Genomic DNA, 25,961 nt, shown 5'->3' with positions numbered 1-25,961 from the left:
TTGTGTGGGGCTTCCATTTTCTTGGGATTTTGAAGATCGATAGTAGGCCGTTGATTGGCTACCTAGAGATAGAGAATCATAATGGACAAGACTAGTTTCCCTTTGTGCCTAAGAAAGGCCTCGTTGAAATCCAAACACTAATGGCCTCCTTGTTGGAAAGCAAACAAGGCTGCTTATATAATTCATCACCAATAATGGGCTGGTAATGTCTTATCCCACAATTTGACATCACATGGTACTTTATGCATCAACGTGTACCTAACTCTTCGCCTATTTATTACATCAATTATTGTAACCAATTTAGATGACTAATATATGATGCATCGACGCATATATAATTTATTGTGTACTTATTACATTAATTATTATAGTGGATTTAGCTGGTCAATTTTGTGACGTGAAATCACACTATTAACCTTATTAGAGAGCATCTATATGAAAGATAATCACATCTAGGACTAAATGATGGCTGTGTTGAGGGAAATGGAATGGTTCAAATCCTTATAGCCATTATCTTGTCGAAGCACATCCTATGGTTTGCGACGTCCACAACATTATGCTCGAAATTGCCCAACATATATTTGACTATATGATCTACCAAACCCCAACTATCAAAGTTGGGCACTTCTCTCAAATTCCCAACAATTATTGGAGGATTAAATAAATGGGTTTTTCTTCTTATTTGATAGTTTTTTTTTTTTAATGTTTAAAACTTTCATTGTTTATTAGAGGAGAAAGTTTCTTCTTATTAATAATTTTTTGGTGGAACCAATCCTACCTCAACTGAATTTATTTTGTTATTATATGGTGAATTGGTCATACAAAACCAATCACATGTTTGAGTTTGTTTTCACGTTCGGATCTCTATATCATCATGAATTCTTATAATGCGTCTAGTTATATATAATATTTCTCTAAAACCCAACATTTTAATTTTTTATATATTAAGATAATACGACTCTGTATGATATGAGAGAAAACTAGGTACGCATATCGCTTTGAAATGAAGTAGGCTAGTTGTCTACGTCTAGCTCCGTTCATCTAATGGAGAAAGAGACAATAATTAGCCTATTCAAGAGCAAAATATAATAAAAACACACCATCCAGATTGGTTGTGATTATGCAAAGCTGCTCTTCCAATTGCCTAAATATATTAGGTAAAAGCTTGACCCCGATGTCACCTCTCAAATATTAAAATCTTTGTTTTTTTAATTTTATTTCATACTTTAAACAAAACAATAAACTGTTTTGGAAATGGGAGGCCTTTCGCTATTGATTTTGCCGTACAAAACTTTGCATGTGAATCTATGATGGATGTATAAGGCCAATTAATCTAAGAGCTAGACCCAGATATTTTGCAGATGCTACCATTATTGAGTTTGTACGTTCATACACTGTACCAATCTCAATGTATGGAGATAAATTAGTGTGCGGAAATATTATTGTGCTCTTCAACATTGTCACGCTTGTCACGAGAGAGGAAGCTAATTTTTTTTATTTTTAATGTACACTAGTACACATAAAGTATCCGAACTCTAATTATATGTCAAGGAACAAAACACCCTCTAAACCATGTTTGACTTTATGCAAAAAAAAAAATCTGAAAATCCCAACAACTCCTAGATCGACTGCATAAAAACCAATGCAACAGTAAAATATTGACTGCCAGATCATGATTCTTACAACTCTCCGTTGCTGTTGCTTTCTCCTAAACAACCTCACCAACTGGAGGCTAGGGGTCCAAATAATAATACTATTATAAATCATAGTATATTAGCAGTAATAACAACAATACAAGGGTCTTGGTCACGGCCAGCCCAGGTAGTTCAAATAATTGAGGGGAAAGAGTCAGAAATGGTTCTTTCATAAGACCCATCTAGGGCTAGCCACCGCCATTGTTATTTTAGCATTGCTAGCATATCTGTCGTTCTTTAAAAAATTATGCGCCCTAAACGACCAATGCTAGCATAATTTTTATTTTTTCTTCGTATACGTTGCTATCTTACACTTTATTTTAAGGATATGGTGAATCTATATATATAGCAAAAGACAAAGAATGGTAAGATATTCAAAATATCAAAAAATATCATTGTTAATGCAAACATTAAGAATTAAAATTATTAATTAAATGAGGATAATATGATAAATTCACACTTTTTCATATTTAAAAAAATAAAAAATAAAATAAAAATTATATAATTGATCTTATTTTTATGAAACACAATTACTCATTATATATATTTTTTTCTAAAATAAATTTAATTTTTTTAAAAAAAATTATATCACAGACGCGGAAGCGCGTGTGAGAGGCTAGTGGGAAGGAATGACTAAACAACCGTCTACCCATTTTCCTTTTCCAGCCCTTTTCATCTAATTCTCTTGTACTTTTCCCTATTCTGTAATATTTGGCCTCCAATCATTTACTCACAGAACAATAAATAAAACAAGGCTCATGTGTCATTTGCACTTTAATTGTATAGTGGCGGCACGGGCTTCAATTATAAGCCCTTCAATTATAATCTTAGATATCTGTCTATACACACACACACATCACATTACATTAAAAAAATTCCAATAAGGCCAATTTAGAAAACGTTTTATTGATGTCATGCATCATAGATTTTTTTATGTACTAATTTTGATGAATTTGATGGAAGCAAAAGATTAGCTAGATCACCAAGTCATCCAATATATATTGCGTTGGCAAGTAGGCAAGGTGCATGTAAAGTATTCTAAATTGATCACGTATATCTTCTATATTCTAGTGACACCTGTATTATTTAAAGGGTCCTCAACAATTATTCAGACAATTATGTATATTATGGATAGGAATGATAAATATCCTTTTTATTGAGAATTTTTTAAATAATTTTATTTGAGAAATACCATTTAGGGTATTTAATGAATTTTTTTTTACGATTCAAATCGTTTATTTTTCAAGTCTTCATTTATAGATCATTAGTGCAAAAAATCAAACAAATTGAAAATGATTAAGACATCTAATTAAGACCAACAAAATCAATGAAGTTATTTGACGGGATCTCTACAAAGATGTCTTTCAAATAAATTTATTTGAGGAATCTCTCAACGGAATTTTTATGTATATATATAAATTATTAAAAATTGGATCTGACTATATAGCTTCCCCAATTATGTAGGTTAGGCCCTCAAAAGCTTCTGTTTACAATTCATATACAATCAATCAACGAGACAGGCTTCTCTTCCAAAGTCCACTGAATTTGCTGCTATTGAATTGTTTATATTTATATGCTGTGCGAGACTAAGTGGGTGCGAGACTAAGTGGGTGTTCATCATCTGGTTTGCTTCAAACTTTAAAGTTAGCTAGGCCTATGGAGGAGAGGAGGTTCAATACATTAATATTTCCGGGCCATGGAAAATGTTACTTTATAACTACACAATGGTGAAAGTTTAGCTAGCTTCTCTCATTAGCAGTGAATTAACACTCTCAATCATTGTTTTAAAAAATAATAATTAGAAATTCATTAATAACAGAGAAAAAATACAAGAGTTTGACACTAAGAACACACCCTCAATCATTGTTGACATGCATAAAATATCAGTTTTATGATTGACCTAAAGTTATCTTTACACTTCCTTGGTGCTTTGATTTGCCTTCTTGAACTTTGCTTTCTGTTTTCCACAGAAAAGAAAAGATAAAAGTTATCTTTACACTTCCTTGGTGCTTTGATTTGCCTTCTTGAACTTTGCTTTCTGTTTTCCACAGAAAAGAAAAGTAATTAAAGTAAGAAAAGTAAGATTAAAATCAATATGCCATGACATGTGTCCAGGCTCATTATTGTTAGACCAGTTTGATAAGGTGAAAGCTTTGCTGTGATGAGTTTAAGTGGAGAATGAAAGAGACCATCCCATATGCTGATTTTTGTCCTTACTTACGAGAGCTCATTTTAGCTGGTCCTAGTTATAAGAATGCATATCCTTCCACCTAGATGCAACTTGTGTGCGTCTAGAAGAGTCTAGATTATTTAAAACACTTGCATGAAACGGGGATAATAATGTTTTGTTATTTTTGATTAATAATGTTATGACACGCGTGATAACTTTTTTACATGATATATCATTATTGGCATGAAATAGTAAAATGACGATATTCCCATTGCAACCAAGTTTTTCTCATAGATTATTGGGTCAGGAATTAACGCATATCAAACATGTCCTAAATCAAGAACCTCGAAGTCGGATGTAGGAATAAATACTCTTAACCAACTGAGCTACAAACCCCTTGTAATACCAATAATATGTTATAGATATTACACAACTTAACTCTCAAGCATTTATATTAGTTATAAATTTGTATATATATTACCATAAAGAGGGAAAAAAAATAAAAAAATCAGATAACGATAATTATGATCCTATTGAGTAGAGTTGTAAGTTGTTCTCCACAAGCATAAGCGTAGCATCTTAGCATATTACCATATATGTACCCCTCCCTTGTCATAATGGCTGGCACCAATTTTTGGCATCCACTTGTTTTCAAAACAAACAACTTAACACGGGATTTCAAAATCAGGGGTATTTGTGGAATTTAGAAAATACTATGAGGGTAAACTTGGACCATGAAAGAAAGGGATGGAGAGGTTGTGGCAAAACTGGAAATTTCTGGACAAAGAGAGTCCACATAATACAACACTTGGTTCAACCTTGGAAACCAGGTTGGCATTTTCCTGTTACCTTCTCCTCTCATTTCCTGTAATTTTTTAATGAGTTTTTAAAATTAACTGGACGTGATTGAGATTAAAAATATGGTTTAAAATCATTTTAAAATATTGAAACTCGTGGGAAATTAAACAACGGTTTGCCTATTTAAACCCACCTCTGCTTCTCTCATTCCTCCTCCCACTCCATTGTTCAACACCTTTAGCATTTCTTTCTCTCCCAGAGTTCTCTCCTTGCAAGAAAGAAACTCTCTCTCTTTTTTTCTTTCTTTCCTCCCTTCTGCTTCTCTCTCTTAATCAGTCAATTTGGTTTTGGCATTTTATTCTGGTAAGTCAAATGTTAAATCTTTTGATCCAATGGTATCTTCAAATGTTATTGCTTCTGGCTTTCTCTTGCATTTCCAATCTTTGTTATGAAGATTTGGGTTTTCATCAATCATCATCTTAATTCTTTGATGATCATCATCCAATGGACGCAAATACTGTTGTTTCTTGATCCAAATTAAACATATGATTCTTTATAGTTCTACTTGGAAAGCTTTTCCAATGAGTTGTTCTTGTTCCCTAAAGTTAAGATACAGTGTGGAAACTGCTTCATATATCACATGAAACTTTGCTTAACTTAACTTTGATTGTAGCTTTATGCATTAATCTATGCATTATATGTGGACAGCTGATCTTATAAAGTAAATACACCTTTTAGTAGGTTTATATGTCTAAATTTAAAACCCCACAAAGCCATTGGTCCCCCTCTTCATCATTCAATTTATAGTAGGGGTTGTGGATTGTCCATTCAGAAAACTAAGAGCCTTATCCAACCAAGATTCTTGGTATTGGCCTCAGATGGTTCCCTTTCTGAAACCCTTTTCTTCTTTTGGTGGTAATCTGAGTCAATAGGGGCCACTAATTATTATTATTATTTTTTTATATCAGCCATGAAAAAGTTCAGTTTGAGAATCAAAATGAAATTTGATATAAGCTTGTGTGGGTTTAAGCTATCATGGAACTTAGTGTTCGCTTCTTTTTGTCGTCTGCTGAAGGTTTCTTGATCGAAATGGAATTCGACGACCGATACAGCCAAGCTCAGAGGACCAAATACGATTGCCTTCTGTTTGGTAAGCCTTTTGCTTTTCGAAATTTTTGTGTCAATCTCAGTTGCCTTGTAAAGCAATCATCCTGACCACTTGTTTGAACTTTTTCAGATCTAGATGACACACTATATCCCTACAGTACTGGGATTGCTACAGCATGCAGAAACAATATAGAAGGTAAATTTGTATTCTTGTTAGGCCCTGAAATTCACATTTATTTTTCTCATTTTGCATTTATCATATCAGTAAATTTATATTTTTGGTGCCCTGTTTCTTTTCAGATTATATGGTTGAAAAGCTTGGCATTGAGAGGAGCATAATCCCTGAATTGGGTAACCTGCTGTACAAGAATTATGGAACTACAATGGCTGGTCTCAGGGTACTTTTTTTATACTTCCCCATGTTTTTTGCATTTTTATTTACTGCTAAACTTGTTGAATTATGTATAACTTTGGGGTTTCTCCTTTTCAGGCAATTGGCTATGACTTTGACTATGATGAATATCACAGGTACTGGAAACACTTCGATCTCTTCATTCTTTTATATTTTGTTGTATTATTGGTCTTGAAGGATTATTAACCTCTTGCTTTCCTATGTAACAGTTTTGTCCATGGAAGATTACCTTATGAGAACATAAAACCCGACCCGGTTTTAAGGAACCTTCTGCTGAACCTGCCTTATCGGAAAATCGTAAGCATCTTGTTACCAGATGATAGCCTAGTAAAGGCCAAAGGTTATAAACTTTCTTCTTTATGCTAACTCTTTCTGTTCATTTTTGTTTATGTGAAACAGATATTCACAAATGCAGACAAGGTCCATGCTGCTAAAGCACTAAGCAGGCTTGGATTGGAAGACTGTTTTGAAGGGATTATTTGCTTTGAGACCCTCAATCCTACTCACAAAAGCATTGTCTCTGATGATGAAGATGACATTGAGTTTGTGGGACCTGCAGCCGAAGTTCCTGCAACAACAACTAGCAGCTCTCAAATTTTTGACATCATTGGCCATTTTGCTCAACAAAACCCCACTTCCAAATTACCCAAAACACCAATTGTGTGCAAACCATCAGAAGCCGCCATAGAACGGGCTCTCAAGATAGCCAACATTGATCCTCAGAGAACAGTAAGATAACAAACTCTCTCTAAGGTCCTGAAAATCTGCAGGGTTTTTAGATTTAGTTACTTATGTTTATTTTTGGCTCTGGCAGCTGTTCTTTGAAGATAGTGTCCGCAACATACAAGCTGGCAAAAGAGTGGGACTTCAAACTGTGCTGGTAAGATATTGGAAACTTTTTTATACCACAAATAATGGTCCTTATTCATTGCAAGCAAAGACCAACAGACAATCTAAATTACTAATAATGCCATTCGTTTTGTCACTATTGAATATGTACAGATTGGGACATCCCAGAGAGTTAAAGGCGCAGATTATGCACTAGAAAGCATTCACAACCTCAGGGAAGCACTGCCAGAGCTTTGGGAGGTTGAAATGAAATCTGAAGTTCGTTACTCTGGGAAGGTTGCAGTGGAGACATCAGTCACAGCTTAGGTTTTGTGCCAGCAAGCACTAGTTTGTATGAGGAAAGAAATCATGTTTGGGGGATCTTACCATCCCATTTTCCTCATCATTTAAAAATTAAAAAAAAAATTCCCATTTTCCTTGTCTCATTGTGATCCCCTCTTATTCATAATAAAATATATATTTTATGTTTTCACACTGTAAATGTAAACGAATATTCATGTAACAATCCTCCTAATCAATCAATTTAATAAAATAACATTAACGTATATCGAACCGTCATGACTAGGAACATTCAAATAACAATTTGCATAATCAATCAATTTAATAACATAACATTAACGTATACCAGACCGTCGTGATTTTTCTAATCACGTACCTCTTACTCTTCTGCCTTTGTCAAGGGAGTCAGAATATGATGGCGATTGAAATTATTAATAGGGAACTTCATGCTAATCACGCGAGGTATATAATAATAATAATAATATTAAGGTGTGTGTGTACGTAATTAAGTCGACATTTGTAATGAAAGGGACATACTGGAAGTTGGAACACATAAAATTAAGAATTCAATGCGTAGCATGATTGATGCGCAAGAAACAGTGGGAAAATGATATGTCCAAGGTCATAGGTGATTATAATATGCCCTTTACTGTTTTAGGCCTAGTGATATCATAGTCTAGAAGAGTCTCGAGACACTAGCAGGCACTTGCTTTGGCATCATTGACTCCAAATCACATGAATCCCAATTAACCCAAGTAGTAAGAAAAGGCGATTGGCTGTCCTTTTGTCATGTATAGCTGTGAACAGTTTGAAAAAAAAAAAAAAGCATCCTTTTTTATCAGCTAGCCTTCGTTTCGTTACTTGCTAGGTTGGAAAGCAACCCAGTTCTTGTTTTTTGTTATTTGCTTTTTTAAAAGAGAAATAAACAGATCCATTCAGATCCAATCATAACAGAGGCAATTAGATTGTGTGGCTATAATTTACTGCAGCAAATTAGATTGTAATAGTTAGAGCTGTGTGAAACACGAGCCATACAAACAGACAGAACTGTGACCTGTGGACATGGTTTTTTTTGGGGAAGTTTGTAACTTTCAAATTCTGCCATTTGATCATTCGATCATTTTTCTCTAACGTAAGTTAAATTATGCGATATGGGTTATGGGCTATGGCCATACAGACAGAGCTATGAGCTGTGGACATGGTTGTTTTTGGTAAAGTTTGTAACTTTTATCTTCTGCTAAGAAAGTAAATAAAACCCATTGATCATTTGATTATTATTTCTCTAAACATAACTTAAATTATGGATAATGGGCTATGGCCCTGTCATGACTCATATCCAGTTGCAAAGAGATAAGGCATTAAGTAGAATTGTAGAAGAGAAAACCAACCAACCAACTAAAGCCGGTGCATTAACGGCTACCAGCGAAGAACGAAGCCCTCTGTCAGTCTCGCTGAGCTGGTTGCAAAATTGCAATTGTGACTGGGGGGGTGTATGGAAACTGGTCCGTACAACTAAGTTTTGGTCTCATCAGAAATGGCAACGGTGGCAGTGGCACCACGTGTCCCCTTGGTGATCTCAAATAATAATTGTAGATTTAGCAACAGTCGCAGCGTCCGTCAATGTCATAAATGTAGTTGGGTGGCACATCCACAAAGTTCGAGCCTTTCTTTTCATTATTCGACTTCATTTTCTGCTTCATCCGTGTTTGTCCAGAGAAGGGTGAGAAAGGGTTTTAGGAGTGTAGGAGTGATCACAAAGGCGATGGCGGATTCGGGTCCAAGCACAGTCCTTGTCACTGGAGCTGGTGGTAGAACTGGTACTCCCTCTCTCTCTTTCCCTCCCTATTTTTTGTTAATTGTTGAAAGTGAAGTTTTGTTGGGGGTTGGGTTCACTTGTTTATATGGATTTGGTCTGAATTTTGGATGGTTTATTGTTTGTCTTTACTGGATTATTGGGCTCAGTGAGTCATAGACTCAATAAATTAGAGAGCTTTTTGGTAAAAAGCATTAGAAGATGTGTATTTAGTATTTAGGGTGTGAGATTTGTGGTGGGTCAATGAGAGTGGGCAGAAATGTAAGTATAATAGATAATTGGGGGTGTTTATGTGGAGAAGCATGTGTGATTGAGTGAGATGATGCCCGTGTGTTTTATTGTTGTGAATGTGTTTATTTTAAGTTGTCACTCAGCATCTATGGCGTTGACAAAAAAAAAAAAAAAACTCAGCATCTATGGTGATGAAAGTGTGTTTTGTGATTGGGGATGCGTTTATTTTGAGTTGTTACTCGACATCTATGGCAATGAATGTCGGAGAGGACTTTTCATGCCCTTATGTTAAAGGAAGAGTTTGTAATTGAAATGCATTATTGGGGGATTCTTGGCAGGTAAAATAGTTTATAAGAAGTTAAGGGAGGCAGACCAGTATGTTGCTAGGGGTCTGGTTAGGACAGAAGAGAGCAAGGAGAGCATTGGTGGAGCAGATGATATTTTTATTGGAGATATAAGGGATGCCAACAGCATTCTACCTGCAATTCAAGGCATTGATGCTCTCGTTATCCTTACAAGTGCTGTGCCAAAGATGAAACCTGGATTTGATCCAACCAAAGGTGGGAGGCCTGAATTCTATTTTGAAGATGGGTCATATCCTGAACAGGTATGTGCCTTCATTTTTATGATTTTTAGAATCACAGTTTTATATGTGGTTGTAGAAAAATATTTATTTTTGTAGTTGTAATTTTTCCTCCTTGTTTTAATATATCGTTTTGCATCTTAGGTTGATTGGATTGGACAGAAAAACCAAATAGATGCTGGTGAGAATTTTTATCCTTTTTTCCATTTACTCAAAACATGGTCTATTTGGCTTGTACTTTGTGAATTGTATGGTAAATCCCATTTTGATTTATATGATGAATGTTAACAGCTAAGGCTGCGGGAGTGAAGCAAATTGTGTTAGTTGGGTCTATGGGTGGAACAGATATTAATAATCCCCTCAATAGCTTGGGTAATGGGAATATATTGGTCAGTAATTCCTTTCTACATTTGAGTTACCTCCTTTTCTGCTAGCTTTTCAGCGTTCTGTTTGTAGAAATGGAATTTCACTCTGATTTATTCCTTCTTATAAGTTAATTATAAAAGTGATATGCAATATGTTCGCTATACAGGTTTGGAAGAGGAAGGCTGAGCAGTATTTGGCTGACTCTGGTGTTCCATACACAATCATAAGGTTGGTCTAGTTATATTCATACTTATTTTAATGGACTTTGTAACATCATTGGCTGGTTTCCTTACTACTGTTACAGAAAATTTGAAGTATTTATATGACCGTAAACCTCACAAATGAAAAAGTAGGAAGCCTAAGCGTTGTTTATGCTACTTAGCATTTGGTTTTTATTCTTCAACAAAATGGCACTTTTAACCCACACAATCCTTTCTTTATGTGACCCCTCATAGCTGCAGATACTAAAACTTATAGAACTAGTTGTGTGGTATGTGCATCAGTCAAGTGTACAATAGAAATTCAAATCACTATATTGTTGAACCTAGCAATGCTGGAAACTAGTCATTATACAACTGATACTTCTTGTTATTCTCTTTAACTATCCAATTAATCTAGACCACTATTAATGAATTAGGGCTGGAGGCTTGCAAGATAAAGAAGGCGGTATCCGTGAACTACTGATTGGAAAGGATGATGAGCTTCTGAAGACAGAAACAAGAACCATTGCCAGAGCTGATGTTGCAGAAGTCTGCATTCAGGTATTGTGTGTAGGGGCTGTGCAAATAAACAGTTTCCTAGTTTCATTTTCTCTACTTACCTCGAAGCTTGCATGGGTGGGTCTTCTGGTTGTGCAGTATCTGTTTTTTGGTCAATGGTGGTGCATTCTACTAATTTGCTTGCTTTTTGTATGCCCCTTTAATTTGATCAGGCACTACAGTTCGAGGAGGCCAAGTTTAAAGCATTTGATTTGGCCTCAAAGCCTGAGGGAACTGGGACACCAACCAAGGATTTCAAGGCTCTATTTTCCCAGATCACTACTCGGTTCTGATTTTCTGCAGATACCTTGTTGGTCTGGGAACAATATTATATCCTATCAAGTTTTATTTTAGAACATCTACTTTCAGTTTTGGATTGTAATGCCAAAGAGAAGATATCCCTTTATGGGTGTGTTTTTTAAAAAAAAAAACTGGGAAAGAACGGCAGAAAATAAACTAGCATATTGAGATGTTTATCAGTGAAACAATGTTAAAGAGTATGCATCCCCTAGTTTTATATGGTCGTCTAGCATCTTATTTGGGTTGCCTGAGCTTGTCTGTTAATAATTCAAATGCTCATTATCGTGAATGGAGTGTAAGATCAAGTGGCGGTGTTATGGTCTCACCTGAAAATTACTCAAAAGGTTTGTATTCAAATAAAGAAAAGAAAAAGAACATTGGAGGATAAAACCCATTATATTTTCCTTTATTATTGTTTCTTTTTCCTCTTTAGTTTTTCAGTAATGGATTGGAAGTTTACTCTGCATCGGCTAGGCGCTAGTAAATTGATAAATTGCTTTTTGGGCCACTTATGTGGGCTCTGGGTCGATGCCTGGCTTGAGCAGCTCAAAGGTTCGAAAAATTGGCTTAGGCGCTGGGCGCTAGTGAATGGGGATATGATAAAGTGGTGCAAAAAGGAAATGTGGTGCAAATAATAATTGAGATAGTCGGTCATATATTCATTTTTAGTAATAAAATTATAAATAATTCCTACATTATTTAATTTTTATAAACAAGCTCAAAAAATGAAATCTGGTTTTATTGAATTTAATTTTGATTATTAAATTACTTTAATATCCTATTGAGTGTTTTGGACTTTTTTATGAGGTTTTGGAATTGTATTTGTTTTAAGAAATCAATGGCAGTTTTGTAATTTAAAAGAAGTTAAAAGTCTTTTTATTATGTTGTAAATGAGTTTTGAGTGTGTTTTTTTTTTTTTTTTTTTTTTTTTGAGAAATACTTTGAGTGTGTTTTTAAAGTCTATTTTATATAAGATATTTTTATAATTTGGACTCCTTAATAAGTATAATAGTGAATCTCCCATAATAATTTAATAAACATGCAAAACGACGCCGTAGCCGCCAGCGATATAGTAAAGTGGTGCAAATATTTCAAACAAAGAAAAAGAAAAAGGAAATGTGGTGCAAATAATAAACATGCAAAACGACGCCGTAGCCGGAACAAAAAGGGGGAGAAAATATCATAAGGCGCGCTCGAGTCGAAGCGCAGCTGAAGATGGCGGTTGTTATGTTGGTTAACCACCATAAACCTCTGGCTATAACTGTCCAATCCCAATCGCAAAACCCTAGCTTCAATTCCCGCAAAATTAACCCCAATCAATCCCATGCCTGGGGGGCTCGCCGTCGCCCCATAATCAATGGACTGAATGGAGACACAGAATCCGACCCGAACAATCCACAAGGTACTCTCTCTCTCTCTCTCTCTCTCTCTCTCTCTCTCTCTCAATTTCCGTACATACTGAAAATGCTCACCAAGCAGTTCGCTTGTAAGCAGATAAGGAAGTGGACAATTTGGGAGTTAAAGCTGCATTATGTGTGCTCAAATTCTACAAAAGTAAGCATCTTTTTTTCTTCTTCTTTCTCTGGGAGTTGCTTTTAATTTTTACTTATCGTCAATTTAAACGTGATTAAGAAAGTCATTGACTGTTAATTAGTAATAATAATGGTGGGTTATGACTAAATTAAGCAAATTTGTGAAAGTGCAGGGGAAATCTCACCTCTCTTACTGAATAGTTGCCGGTATGTCCCAACCTGCAGTGAGTACTCAATGCAAGCTTACAAGAAATATGGATTTGCAAAAGGTTCAGTCTTGACAGCTTGGCGAATCTGTCGTTGTAATCCCCTTGGTAATTAAACACATTCTTAATTTTGCTGGGTTTCTTTTTATTCCTTTAAATTCTTTTGGGTCTTTAAATTTATGTGAATTGTTCGTTTCTCGTTTTTAGGTGGCACTGGATATGATCCTCCTCGATGGTTCGAAGAGACAAGTTTGCCTGAAGAAGAATAGATGAATTATGCCATATTCCCTGTATAAGATTAAAAGTTCTTTCGTTTTTTTAATACAAACGATATTGAGAGGAAAAATCGAACTAAAACTTCGGTATTGTTCGGTACATGAATGAATGCTCTTAACCGCTACAAGCCTTATGAGACGTTGAGCCGACATTACATTATTTTATGGTTCTGCTGCCCCACAACATGATTAAAGTCGTTAAGTACCTGTTTATCATCCATAAAATATGATTTTGCTCCCACAATTTAGTACCAGGTTGAAGTATGTATTAAATGGGCATAAATTAATAGTTAGTGGGACTCGTGTACTGGTCCTTCCAATCCAATGATGAAGCAGCTTTGCATTTATCCCAAAGACCTGTTTCTTTTGTGCTTTGTCCTGTATTGCCTTGTCTGGCGAATCAAATTCCATTTCTATGGTGGTAGTCAGACTCAGATACCAAATTCCATAAGCAGGCCAACTCCAGATGCCTCTGGCGGAGTATGACTTGAGCAAAAAAGAATATGGTATTTCAGAAAAGTTTAAATCTTTTAAGGAAGTGGCTAAGATTGTTTTTAAAAAGCCACTTATGCTAATAAACAAGGGAAATCCCAATTACAACGAATAGTATAATTGTGTTAGAGAGAGAGAGAGAGAGAGAGAGAGAGAGAGAGAGAGAGAGAGAGAGAGAATTTCTTTCATAGAAAGTTTAGAAACACAACTGGTATGAAACTGCACAGTTTTCTGTTCTGCTTCTTAAATTGAACAAAGATTGTGAACATGGTGACAAACTTTTACCTTGCTAAAGGGAAGTGTTACAAAATTCTTCAAGACTTCAAGACTCTCTACAGGGAGACAAAGCACCACACCAATGACCATCTCTTATAATGCATGATCCATAATTAACCATCAACAGTGAAAGTCAGCTACGCCTTTTACCTGCCAGATTATCAACAAATGTGAGGAGGGCAATAACAAGAAGAGAGAGAGAGAGAGGATAAAACATAACAAAAACTTAAATCAAGCAACACAATTACCTTGAATCGCTCCAGTATCTTTGTTGAATGCCGAAGGGCTAAGAAGCAGATTACAAGCACTAATAACTATGCCTTTTGAAGTTTCTTAAGCAGGTTTCCAAGTAGAAAGGGCATAGACAGTTCGTCCCTTCCATCCCTGCAACAGCCAGCGGCTATCTTCATCAATGACAAAATCCTTGTGGTAACCAGATCTCACTTTCTCACCTGCCCTCTTCACAAGCCCTCGGTCTAAAGGTAGTTGCACAAACCCAGCCCTCAAGTTACGGACTTGCCATTGTTTGTATGTTTCTGGCCTTTCCACCCGCTCCCATCCTTCACAAGCTATAACATTTAATGCCTCCCTGCCAAAGATCTCTGTCTCAATTAACATCCTCTCCCGGTCCTCTCGGGGTACAACAGTTTCAAGCATATCAAACAGTGAAGAAAAATGAAACATTGCCTCTCGGAACCTGGTAACAAAGAAGGGGGCATTGAACGCCCCGTTAACAATTCCATGGATGAAAAGGTCTGGATTAATTCTCCTTATCAAATCAAGAACCCTGTTTCTTGGACTGTCCACAGCCACACTTTCATCAAGCAAGTTCTTGCCCCGATATAAAAAGTTCACAACAAGAACCTCATCCCTGTCAATCTTGAGTTCCTCAAGTTTAATGGTATCCCAGTTCTTTGCAATAGCATTGTACTCAAATGGCACGTTGAACTTCTCAGCATAAGCTGCCAAACGACGTCCTGTTTCCTCAACTCGCTCAGCTGGCCGAAATCCTGGTTGGGGAAATTCAATTCCAGTAATCCGAAGCCTTGGAGGTCCACCATCCCTCCAGGAAATACGTTGAATAAGGGTGGGCCATTGGAAACCATAAAGGATACCGAAATCTATGACATGGACCCTTGTCGCATTTTGTGCTAGATTCATTATTGTCTTGTTTGAAACAAAATTAGATATCTTCTTAAATGGGGATGCAGCAAGGTATAGATGGTAAGCTTTCAAGAAATCAGCAGCAGAGGTTCTTTTGCTAACAAGGGCTTTACAAATCTGGCTACCAGTACCAGCCAAGCGTGCCTCAAGGCCATCAGCAAGGCAATGAGCAAGTCTCTGAGTCCCATCTCCAAAAGGAGAAGAATGCTGTCTGACCTTTTTTAGCAGTTCATTTGCGCTTCTATGATCATCAGCTGCAACTGCTTGTGCACAACTGATTAGGAGGGTTCTCAAATCCACCACCTCCTTTTTACCAGTTTGTTTCTTACCGCGACCTTTCCCTCCATTTGATCCTTTGGATTGCCCATTCTGTGCCACGCTTTTGCTCATTCCATTCTGCAAGGCCTCGCGAAGAGATTCCAAGCGCTCCAGACCCTCCCCGGTGCTAGAAAGCAATACAGTATCGAACAGCTCCGACCGCAGAGTAGATTCAGTAGAAACAGCTGCTTGCTTGCTACTCCTTGATTCCTCTACATCGTCATCCTCCCTATACAGATTCTTCCTTCCCCTTGATCCACTAGGAGAATATTCTCCTTCATCCTTTTTCTCCACCTTGACAACTTCACCATTGGTCCCGACCTTTGGCGCTTGAGCCGACAGCCCATTTGCCTCCAGGTTAACAACCAACTTAGTCTCACCAGGAAGAAATCTACTAGCCTCCTCAACCCCCTTCTTGAACTGCCAAACAGATTGGCTCTCGGTATTCAAATCTGGCATATGAAAACTACTAGGAGAGTCCACCTGCCCATCCAGGCTACTGACCCTAGTTGAAGAGCCATAACGTGATTGGGAAATGCTATAAGCTGGAAGACCCTTTAACTGAGACAAATATCCATCTGGACTTTGAATCAAGGTATTGTCACCGAAATAGCCACCACTGTTACAAGTACTCGTGATATAGTTGCTCCCAGTTCCAGAAAAACTATCCCCTGGGCTCTCACCATATTGAATGGCATAATCCTGGTGTAGTTCTGGAGAAGGGGGATATTTCTTTCCAAGGACCTCATAGAATGACTTCTCAGCCGCTTGAAGTTCCAAAGACTCTTGAAGCATGCAAGTCTTGTCCTCCATGTCTTCTTCCATAAGCATCTGGTTTATGTACTTCAAGACTACATCTGAAAAGTCACAATCTTCCTGAGAATCGTCCTCAGGGCTCACACTTGCGTATGAAGATACATTATTTGGGGTAAGAACGGGTTGAGGGTAATTAAATTCCTTATAATTATTATCTAAGAAGGTATTACTATCGAATTGGGATCGGGCCACGATGTTCGGATGTGAAAGAAAGGGTAAAACTTGGTTCCCTAATTGGACTCCATTGAAAGAATCAGAGAAAGCCCTAAGACGACGATCCATTGTCATGAACTTTGTAATTACTCTACAGTCTCTATAAAAACCCAACTAGGAGAGAGAACCAAAATCCAAAAAAGCTGCAGAATTTCCTTCCAAATTAGTTTCCTTCTTCAACCTAAAAAACCATTAAAATACCAAAATGAAAATGGAAACCTCCACAAGTACATCTACAAACTTTCAAACTTCAAAAATTCACAAACTAAAGCATCTTAAACAACAAGAAACACCAAAAATTCACAGCATATTCACAGAAAAATCACTGAAACAGGTAGCTTTTCTCAATTATAAAAATATAATTAGTTAATTCAATATGAAGGTCAACTATGAACAGAAATAACTTCAAAAATCCAGGAATGCTACAACAAACAAAACCTCTAATCTACTTGGGTTATGTCAAACCACAAAATATCCAAAGCTTACCTCTGAGTAGAGCTAAGCCTGAAGCTCACAGAGAGATTGCAGCAGAGAGAAGCAGAGCGAGCAGAGAGACGGAACACTCAAAGGAGAGCTCACGTTGTTCTTTCAAGTTTTTAAGGTTGTCTTTCTGGGTTATTAGACGAACACCAGCCGTTGATATCAAGTTTTCACCGGGTATAGCCTGTCCATATCATGAGACGAACCGGTTTCATCTTGTCTTCCCATGTATCATGACCCTCTGGACGAAGTTGCCTATTCCTGATTGCCACGTGTCCATCAGAAAACGAAATGTTGTCCCACGTGGCTCATTTCTCTTTCCACTTTTGCAGAACAAGCTAGTCACTTCACCCCACTTTCACTTTGTTCAGATTTACAGAAATGCCCTTGTATTGTCAAGATTTTAGAACCTCATAATGAATGCAACGTCTCCATTTGAATGACCCAAATTTTTTGTTTTTTTAATATAAATGATATTAAAAACGGGGAGTTCTAATAGAAAATCTCTTCGGACCAACCAAAAAAAAACAGAAAACCTCGGGGGTATAGGTAGTATTCGATGGGTTATAAATTTGTTACAATGAAGTTGGTGTAAACTTAATTTGTCATTTAATCTTTCTATATGAGTTTCGAAAATAACGATGAATCGTCTCTCATTTGAGTCATGCTATAAATAATCGCTTAAGAACAATTCCTCTTGTTTTATAGGAATGCAAAACGTTTATTTTGTTTTGTGAGTTCATTTGCCAAATATGAAAATGAATCCCACTCTCATCTTCAAGTCCATTGTCAAATTTTGGAAAAATAGTTTACTAAAAGGCTCTTGATTTTAAGAGAAATATTTTCTAACTGACATGTTTTTTTGGTCAAGTCATAATGATTTTATGTTGAAATAACTTTCACTGATAGTGATTTTCTTTTGTTAATGATAGTGCTTTAAAAACATTTAAAATGTTTGACATAATTATTCTAATATAAAAAAAAAGTTTGACAAGAATAACAAGAGAAAGGAGTGTGACACATGAGCATGGGAGTGGGGAGGCATATTTCTGATGGCAGAAAGAGGCAAGGACGAAATTTCAGTTCTTATTAAGAAGGACAGAAAGTGCTTTTGCTCATTAAAAAAAGTGCTTCCATCGTAGGTTGACTCCTTCAATTGGTTGCCATCCGATTTGCCATGTGTGATTTGTGTGGCTTTGTGCTGTCTTTGATTTTTGTTATGCCACTAACAACAATTAACAATTAAATAATAACCCAAGTTGAAGACTAATGTTCGATGGTCATTGGTCAAAAAACATAATTTAGCCCTGTTTCTGGTAACGATTCGATGAATTACTCATAAGTTGCGAGTACATAGTACTCAGTTTTTTAAGCAGAAAACGAGTCCTCACCACTGTGTTTGAATGGAAAAGCAAATTGCCCCTTTGACTATGGTGGGCATGTTTAAGGTACTTTAAAACAATTTTATTTAGTTTTTTATACTAGAGATATTTTAGGGGAGGGAGGGGTGTTTTCTCACGTATATACATTCTCAACGTATTATGGGAGTTCGAACTTGAGATCACTTATTTGCAAATCAAGCTCCTTTTCAAGGGTTGGCTTAAACAATTTTAATTATAAATTAAGATTAAAGCTTAAAAAAATTGATCAACCCAAGTTAAGCACATGCCACACCAAGGACCACCAATTAGAAACAAACCAATTGGAATTCCTTCACATGCTCCATTGTCTTTATAGAAATCAGTAAACCATGTGTTGAGTGCAGTGAGGCTTCAAGTTTATAGATCTTAGTTATGTATATGATATAGTGGGTTCTGTTGTTGATCAGGGCATACTAATACTCTTTTATGCTGTCAGATTGCAATTAAGATCATTGATTAAGATAAATAGTGCTAAAGACTTATAGTGCAGTCTGCATCATCAATGACGGCAATTGCAAACCGATTAGTATAAGATACACAAACCCAAAATAAAAAACTTAACCAACGCAGAAAAATAACAAAATACTATTTGAATGACAGATATAAAAACTCAGAAAAAAGATCGACAAAATTGATTTCAAGGGGAGAGAGAGAGAGAGAGAGAGGATAGGAAACATAAGTATCTTCATGCACTGGCATAAAATCTTGGCAGAGAATCAAACAATTTGTCATATTATATAAATTCCATGTGATGTCTGGTGGATTTAATTCTCAGAGCATACTCCAGTTGCTGCATAAACAATCATTTACATATCACAAGACTCTTCTTAACTGGGAAAGGATAGATTGGTGTCTTGTGGATCAAGTGAGAGAAATAGCATATTACATCAAGTCTCATTTACATGACAATTTTCTAGCTGTAACATTTACATACAGATACCCTCTTCTTCCCAGATCTTTTTTTACAAAGCCTAGGCCTCAGACTGCTGCTTTGACCTGTTGCTTGGCGCGCCGCTGAGACCAGCAGGCATGGGCAGCTAGGACCCTGTCCAGAAGCTCCTGCGGAACGGGCTCTCCCCTCCTTTGCTGGGGGGAGATTCTTGCTGTGTGTACCAATGTTTTCCACTTGTCCTGCACCACTCCCAATTTTCCACATTTTGTTAGGAGGGCAACAATGTAGTACATTTTCTAAGGCCATGGGCTATCATAAAGACGACGCTGATATAAGGCAGCAGCTTAACTGCTTTAAACCTCAAAACTGAATATTCAAAGTGTAAAAGGGTGTTTAACACTATTCAAACTACATGAGGTTGAAAAACGAACTATAGATGAATTCAGGGAAAAAATACTAACCCCAAAAATCCATTTAACCTTATACTCAAATTAATTACTCACCTTCAAATCCACATAAGTTCGATGTTTTGCACCATCAAAAGCACGCAACTTAACGTCACGCCACCTGCAACCCAAGAAAACTGTCACATAGTCTGCATCATGGTACTAATATTCCTTGACCATAGCGAAGCGATAATGATCAAACCAACCTTCCTGTTCCGAGTTTCTCAACAGCTTGAACCAATGCTTCTACTTCTGGAACAGAGAAAGGTCTCCTGATCCGGCGCTGTACATACTCTGGATGCCCAGATTTCCGATGAAAAGGAACCACAGCCAATGCATTCATGCTAATTGGTGGAACTGCAGCCAGAGCTTGGGATGCTTGTGGGGTTTTTTCAATAGAGGTACTGGGAAGAGAGGGAAGTGCGTTGAGGTCTCTTTTAACACAACCACCAAAATTAATTACTGGAGGATTTGGGGAGACATTTGAAGTCCCCGGTTGTGACACCAAAGATGCACAATGCCTGACAACAAAACATACCCTCATGAATATAAGGCAAACAGATTAACTCTTAGATACCGAAACTAGGAATAATGAGAGTATGAGCTGCAAGAGTGGGGAAAGAACCACTACAAGATGTTCCAATTCATAAGCTAACACTTACTAAACCGTTACCTGGTTAACTCCCGAGATCTGCCAGATGGCAAAGAAGGATCTTTGCTGCGTGGAGAATATGTAAGCTTTGCACGTTTTGGCTCCAACATAAAGCCCAAATTACGACTCTTCTCATCCTGAGAAATCCCAGTCTGAAGTAGAGTTTTGTTGTCATCTCTGACCTTTTTTCCCCGGACCAGGATGCCAACATGTAATCCATCTCCAAGTATGGATGTTACTGCCTCCATTACTGTCCTCTACAGAAAAAACATCAGATATTACCAATTAAATCTAAACAAAATAATAGCGTGAGATTTCTTGAACCGTATTTGGATCCATTTTTCTTCCCAACATAATTAAGAGGTCAAATGAAATACGCAAAAATGGAAAAAGACTGTATGATAGAGAAAGATTGCATACCTTCAGCATATTCTTAATTGTAATTGATAGTCTAATTTCCAGCTATGAACTACCTAGAAAGCAAAATGCCTCCTTATTCCTGACGCCCCAAAAGTACAAACGCAGGGATGAAACTTAACATTCCACCCAACCAACCTTGATTGGTCTAAGGAATTGCAATCGCCCAATCATCTATGTCAGCCAGGCTAAGTTTTCCAGCTTAAAAAGTATCGAAATAATGTCAAGAACTACTTATTTGATAAGTTGAAGTAACCTGCAATGGCTTTGGTGAAACACATTTGATTTGACTAAATGTTTCATATGACATTCTAAAATCCACACCATACCTTTATACCCCACCACCACACCACATCAAAAAATAGAGTTAGGCTTAAATGTTAATTGTTTCTTGAAACCTAGGGAAACAATATGGAAGCAAAGTTAACATATCAACAGCTCGGAAAAAGGTAATAACACAAACCTTCAATGAACCAACAGTTGCAGTTGCAGGAATTTCAATAAAGAGATCAGGAACCTTGAAGGATTTAATACTAAGCTTCACTGATTAACAAAAGGAAGAGTGTGTAAGAAAATTATAAAGTAAAATGGCAATGTGTAGTAGAATTCCAGACAACGTCAATAGATATTCTTACCATTGCAATCACTGGACTTGAGTGGTACTTGCCCACCTGTTGTTGAGGATGATGGTCCAATTTCTGCATTTAGGAGCTAGGATTGTTAAGCCAAACTTGATACATCCCTAAAACCTAAACCTTCAATGTAAATGGAGAGTATAATGTGCACTGTGCACATGTGTAGAAAATGAAAAGCGGACAGTATGCATCATTGAACCTGCGCAGTAGTTGTCACTATTTACTCTCTTATCAGGAGAATTAAATATGCTTTCACAGTTAAACCCTCTATCAGGTGTAGCAAGTGGCATCCGATTAAAGAACTTTCTCTTTTTAAAAGGATAAATCTTCTGTGATCTTTGATGTGTATAACAATTTCTCCCGTGGCGGTAAACTTGCCTGATCTTCCCATCTGAAAGCATCAAACCACCATCAAAGCATATTTATCATAAGGAACATAAAATCCAGAAAGGTTTAGTCAATACACCAAAAAGGGCACAAGAGAAAATGTTTCTATCCTAAGCCAAGGATATTGATAGGAAACTAATATCAATTGCACGGTTGATGAAATCCAACAGACTAATCATAACACCTACAACTTACTTTACATTCAAAACAAGAGTGCATTACAAAGCCAATTACCATTTCTAGAATAACCCCCAATCCTCCTCTCAGGAGCTACTCCCCAGTGCCTGGACGCAGCAAGATTATTTATTTTCTCATCACCGGCGTCTGGTGGCTGCTCAAATTCTTTTACCACGCTGAGGGGTTGGGCATACCTAACACAGTTTTCGTCATCATCTTTACTATCTACTTTAATATTAGCACAATGGCAGAGTAAAGGATCATGATTTTTGCAGTCCCCTGAAAAGGAAGTCTTTACATCATGCCCACAACTGACCAGTTCAGAAGGCATCCCTTCCACTTTCATTATATCCTCAGAATTGCCTAAAATCTGGATTCTTTCATCCTTTATGCTCGTATCCTTTGATGGTCCAGTCTCTAGCTTCCTCTTGAGTACACCCCGTGGCTTCTCTTCAACAGAATCTCCAGATAAGGGAGAGTCACTGAATACTTTGTTAGAATATATACTCTCTGAATGATCAAAACTTTTTGATGCTCGGTTGATCTCATAACTAAAATTTTCCTGAGAATGTGAAACCCCATTCAATGTATAACTTTGTTGGCACTCTTGCATCCTGCCCACACATAAAAGGGTTTGCTCATCACAGCTTCCACGCTCACATGGGTCTTCCTTTGAGAAGTTTCCTTTCTCCTGTTTGCTCTTAGTGGTATCATCAAAAATGAAATGCACATCCTTTCCACAAGAATCATTTGTTGGCAGAGGATGTTCGCTCTCCTGCAATAACTTACCAGCTACACTGGCCAAAATCTCAAAAGCACGAATTTGATTGGCCTCTAGTTTCTTCTTGATAGGTCCCCTTCCCTGAACCAAAAATATTAATAGATCACAAGATCAGGACTCCTTGTACACACAAAATAGAATGTCAACAGGCAACCCATAAGATTGGTCATGGGAGCCTTTACCCTGGCTGATCTAGAAGCTCGAGGAACCTCAGGCACCTGGTAGCCATTGAAGCCATAGTCCAACCTCCGCTGCAATACCATATCTCAGACTTTCATCGCAAGTAGAAAAAGTCATCTGCTAAAAGTAACAAGCTTCTTTAATCTCAAGGCCTACAGAACAAGACCCTGTTAGCTAACCAAAATTAATGCAATCAGTTCAACATCACAAGATAAAAACAATGACATGAAATTCACTTACGCGTTGAGGAATGGAAAATATAGAAATTTGTGAAAAACAAGTAGCAGAATTGGCAGCCAGGAAATTCTTGCATCGAATGCATGTGAAGAAAGAAAAAAGGTAAAAGACCACTGCATGGGGTGAAGCTGGGCTGTATGATGTAAATAATAGACTAATACTGATGAAACTAGAACAAAACTTGTACTTCAACCAAATAAATATCGCATCAAGGTTAACAGGCCGGATCAACAAAAAAGGAACATATATGAAACAAATTGTTGGGTGGTTGATAACTTAATACGAAAACGAATTTATGTGTCCTAATCCCATGAATAAAAGAACACCGACCAAGAACACTAGGACACAAAAACATCAAACAAATCGTACACTTTCTTTAACAACGAGTACATAATGCAGATAAGATCTTATATGCTTTTAAGTGGTCTTGTACCAATTGCTGCAAAACCCAAAGTTCTAAAGTCAAAATGAGATCTGCAGTAAGAGAAGACCAACTTTGGGACCAAATTTAATTCAGTGAAGTACAACTCAAAAAACGGAACAACAGAAGATCATAATCAAAATAAATTCCAAAAACTCTGCGCAACCAAATGTAGCTTTCCTGCTTTCCTGCTTTCCTTCCCTTTCCCCTGGGAAATTCATTTTTCAGTTTCATTTCTGACCAATCATCTTCATGACTACTTCCAGATAGCCAAAATCTAAGAAGTGAACAAAAATATATATAGGCCTACATATTCTCCTATATAAAATAAATAAAACAAAGGAAAATCAAATGCAGAAATTACTAGAATAGTATATGTGTGAGGCAATGCAGACAAGAAGGCTTACAGTTAAAAGGGTAAAGTACAGACAAAAGGGTAGTTAGAAAACCTTGAAATCATCCCATTGCAGAATACAATATATGTCAACTTGTTCCTAAATAAGACCCCTCAATTTCTACTAATCATAACAAAGTTAACACCTTTTTTATGTCACGAAGGCATAACTTAACATATGTATTAGTACATAAAAGAACAGGAAGCCAACGTTAAACCCTCTGACAGAATGTAAAACGGCAGATCATCATATAGTTCACTGGTTCAAACATCATATTTATATTTGAGAGAGAGAGAGAGAGAGAGAGAGAGAGAGAGAGAGAGAGAGAGAGAGAGAAAGGAATTACAATTCCACCAGAAAGTGAGTACATACGACGGGAATTTGGAAGACAAAAATTCGAAGAAATTCAAATGTGCAAACACACAAAAACACATCAGGGCAAGCATATTAAACAGAAAAATATGAGATTTTAGAAAAATACATGCAAAATTTGATCTGGGTTCTCATTTTCATGGATGAAAATATAAATCCCTGCCTGAAAAGAGAGAATTACTCTTGTTTTTTCTTATAAGGGACACAGAAAGCAGTGTCTAAAATACACATAATATTCTCACCTCACCTATGAAAGTGGGTTCTGTCTGATCACCAAAAACCCCCTGAAAACCACCCAACTTGTTTCTTAAACCCCCCAACTGTTTATAAAGTTTGAACTTCATCCCCATAATTGAGCTAACCGGTAACTGGTGGGAGTTTACCGGCTACAGCAGTTAACAAAAACCTCTTGGACCAGTTCCTACGTTTGAGCCGCATCACTTCTGTTCTTGACACGTGTAAGTCTCTCCATAATTCTGGGTTGAATCTTATCTCGTTCACATAAAAACAATGCACTTTTCTGTACGTACGGGAGAGGTTCAATCATCTTTGCTGCTCTTCCTAGGCCCTTCCACCGTGTTCCACGTTCCTTGTCTTCTATTTTTTGACCAACGCATACCAAGGCTTTTGTGTGTATAAAAATACTTGAATTATTTGCTCATGTAAGAACTTGTCCCAAAGTAATAAAAATCTGCACAACTCCAACTTATAACTTGTTGATTCCTCAACAAATGTGTCCTCTCTTGAATTATGAGTCAATATGTTCTCATTATTGATGTTTATAGTCGACAACCTTGTTGATCAAATTTGATTTGAACTCAGAATTTTTTTCAACAAAATTAAATTAACGCGTTTCAACAAAATTAAATTAGTGCGTTTTAAACATAATTGTGGACTACCCCACACATACACGCATGGGTGTGTAAGCTGGTGAAGTGTGGAGTCCAATTAAAGGGGCAATGAGAGCTTGCCAAAATTATCAAAACTCAAACGAATTATATGGACACTGATTGTCTCTCTAAGATGAAAAAGTTGTAGACATGTGTCTCTCTCGTTGGGGTAGTTGGGCAAAATTTATGACATGAAAGATGAAGTAGCATCCAATTTTTGACGGAAAACAAATATCCAATCACTTCGTATAAACCCAAAAGGCAAACCCACATTACAATGGCATGAGGTCCATAAATTCACGAGATGGGATTTCATTGGAAGAGGTAAAGCTAGCATTCCAACATGCTAAGTGACGCAAAGAACGATAAGTTAGGGGATAATGACGCAAAGAACGATAAGTTAGGGGATAAGGGTGGCATATTTTTTGTGGTGAGAGAGAGAATGGATAAGGGAGGACCAAGTGAAAAAGGTCTGAAATGGTCCTGAGAGTACGGACAGGAAGGAAATTGGAAGAGAACGCAGGCC

The 25,961-nt window shown here is 36.9% G+C and overlaps 5 protein-coding genes across 10 annotated transcripts; 3 read left to right on the top strand and 2 right to left on the bottom strand.

Moving 5' to 3' along the window:
* The first annotated feature begins 4,860 nt into the window (after positions 1 to 4,860).
* LOC117632817 lies at positions 4,861 to 7,504 on the top strand. Its single transcript, XM_034366409.1, has 9 exons — positions 4,861 to 5,025; positions 5,738 to 5,812; positions 5,900 to 5,965; positions 6,070 to 6,167; positions 6,260 to 6,297; positions 6,391 to 6,478; positions 6,581 to 6,910; positions 6,996 to 7,061; positions 7,184 to 7,504. Exons 2-9 carry the CDS (start codon positions 5,752 to 5,754, stop codon positions 7,334 to 7,336), a joined length of 900 nt encoding a protein of 299 aa, XP_034222300.1. The 5' UTR covers positions 4,861 to 5,025; positions 5,738 to 5,751; the 3' UTR covers positions 7,337 to 7,504.
* A 914-nt stretch (positions 7,505 to 8,418) lies between these two features.
* LOC117632818 (uncharacterized protein At5g02240) lies at positions 8,419 to 11,586 on the top strand. The gene is made up of 7 exons (XM_034366410.1): positions 8,419 to 9,126; positions 9,692 to 9,960; positions 10,081 to 10,117; positions 10,228 to 10,325; positions 10,469 to 10,530; positions 10,940 to 11,063; positions 11,234 to 11,586. Exons 1-7 carry the CDS (start codon positions 8,844 to 8,846, stop codon positions 11,351 to 11,353), a joined length of 993 nt encoding a protein of 330 aa, XP_034222301.1. The 5' UTR covers positions 8,419 to 8,843; the 3' UTR covers positions 11,354 to 11,586.
* Positions 11,587 to 12,362: 776 nt separating this feature from the next.
* LOC117631104 (UPF0161 protein At3g09310) lies at positions 12,363 to 13,463 on the top strand. Its single transcript, XM_034364057.1, has 4 exons — positions 12,363 to 12,762; positions 12,855 to 12,914; positions 13,066 to 13,206; positions 13,306 to 13,463. Exons 1-4 carry the CDS (start codon positions 12,576 to 12,578, stop codon positions 13,365 to 13,367), a joined length of 450 nt encoding a protein of 149 aa, XP_034219948.1. The 5' UTR covers positions 12,363 to 12,575; the 3' UTR covers positions 13,368 to 13,463.
* On the bottom strand, positions 13,376 to 17,250 carry LOC117631103 (scarecrow-like protein 9). Of its 3 annotated transcripts, XM_034364055.1 has the most exons (4): positions 17,139 to 17,250; positions 14,390 to 16,833; positions 14,151 to 14,291; positions 13,376 to 13,859 (listed from the first exon to the last, which is right to left on the bottom strand). In XM_034364055.1, exon 2 carries the CDS (start codon positions 16,725 to 16,727, stop codon positions 14,475 to 14,477), a length of 2,253 nt encoding a protein of 750 aa, XP_034219946.1. In that variant the 5' UTR covers positions 16,728 to 16,833; positions 17,139 to 17,250; the 3' UTR covers positions 13,376 to 13,859; positions 14,151 to 14,291; positions 14,390 to 14,474. The 3 variants fall into 3 exon arrangements, with proteins under 3 accessions (XP_034219946.1, XP_034219944.1, XP_034219947.1); XM_034364053.1 differs by lacking the exon at positions 13,376 to 13,859 and having other exon boundaries at positions 14,028 to 14,291; XM_034364056.1 differs by lacking the exon at positions 13,376 to 13,859 and having other exon boundaries at positions 14,028 to 14,291; positions 14,390 to 16,480.
* Positions 17,251 to 19,256: 2,006 nt separating this feature from the next.
* On the bottom strand, positions 19,257 to 25,227 carry LOC117630684 (telomere repeat-binding protein 5-like). 4 transcript variants are annotated; one of them, XM_034363396.1, is made up of 10 exons: positions 24,788 to 25,227; positions 23,123 to 23,272; positions 22,217 to 23,021; positions 21,795 to 21,986; positions 21,596 to 21,658; positions 21,424 to 21,503; positions 20,565 to 20,800; positions 20,098 to 20,412; positions 19,949 to 20,012; positions 19,257 to 19,684 (listed from the first exon to the last, which is right to left on the bottom strand). In XM_034363396.1, the coding sequence occupies exons 2-10, from the start codon at positions 23,201 to 23,203 to the stop codon at positions 19,532 to 19,534; spliced, it is 1,989 nt and encodes a 662-aa protein (XP_034219287.1). In that variant the 5' UTR covers positions 23,204 to 23,272; positions 24,788 to 25,227; the 3' UTR covers positions 19,257 to 19,531. The 4 variants fall into 4 exon arrangements, with proteins under 4 accessions (XP_034219287.1, XP_034219288.1, XP_034219290.1 ...); XM_034363397.1 differs by having other exon boundaries at positions 24,793 to 25,227; XM_034363399.1 differs by lacking the exon at positions 24,788 to 25,227 and adding an exon at positions 23,361 to 24,772.
* Between the last annotated feature and the right edge of the window lie 734 nt (positions 25,228 to 25,961).

Source organism: Prunus dulcis, chromosome 6 (genome assembly GCF_902201215.1).
Source record: "Prunus dulcis chromosome 6, ALMONDv2, whole genome shotgun sequence".
Taxonomy (NCBI): Eukaryota; Viridiplantae; Streptophyta; class Magnoliopsida; order Rosales; family Rosaceae; genus Prunus; species Prunus dulcis.
This window is presented reverse-complemented; position numbering and strand designations above follow the sequence as displayed.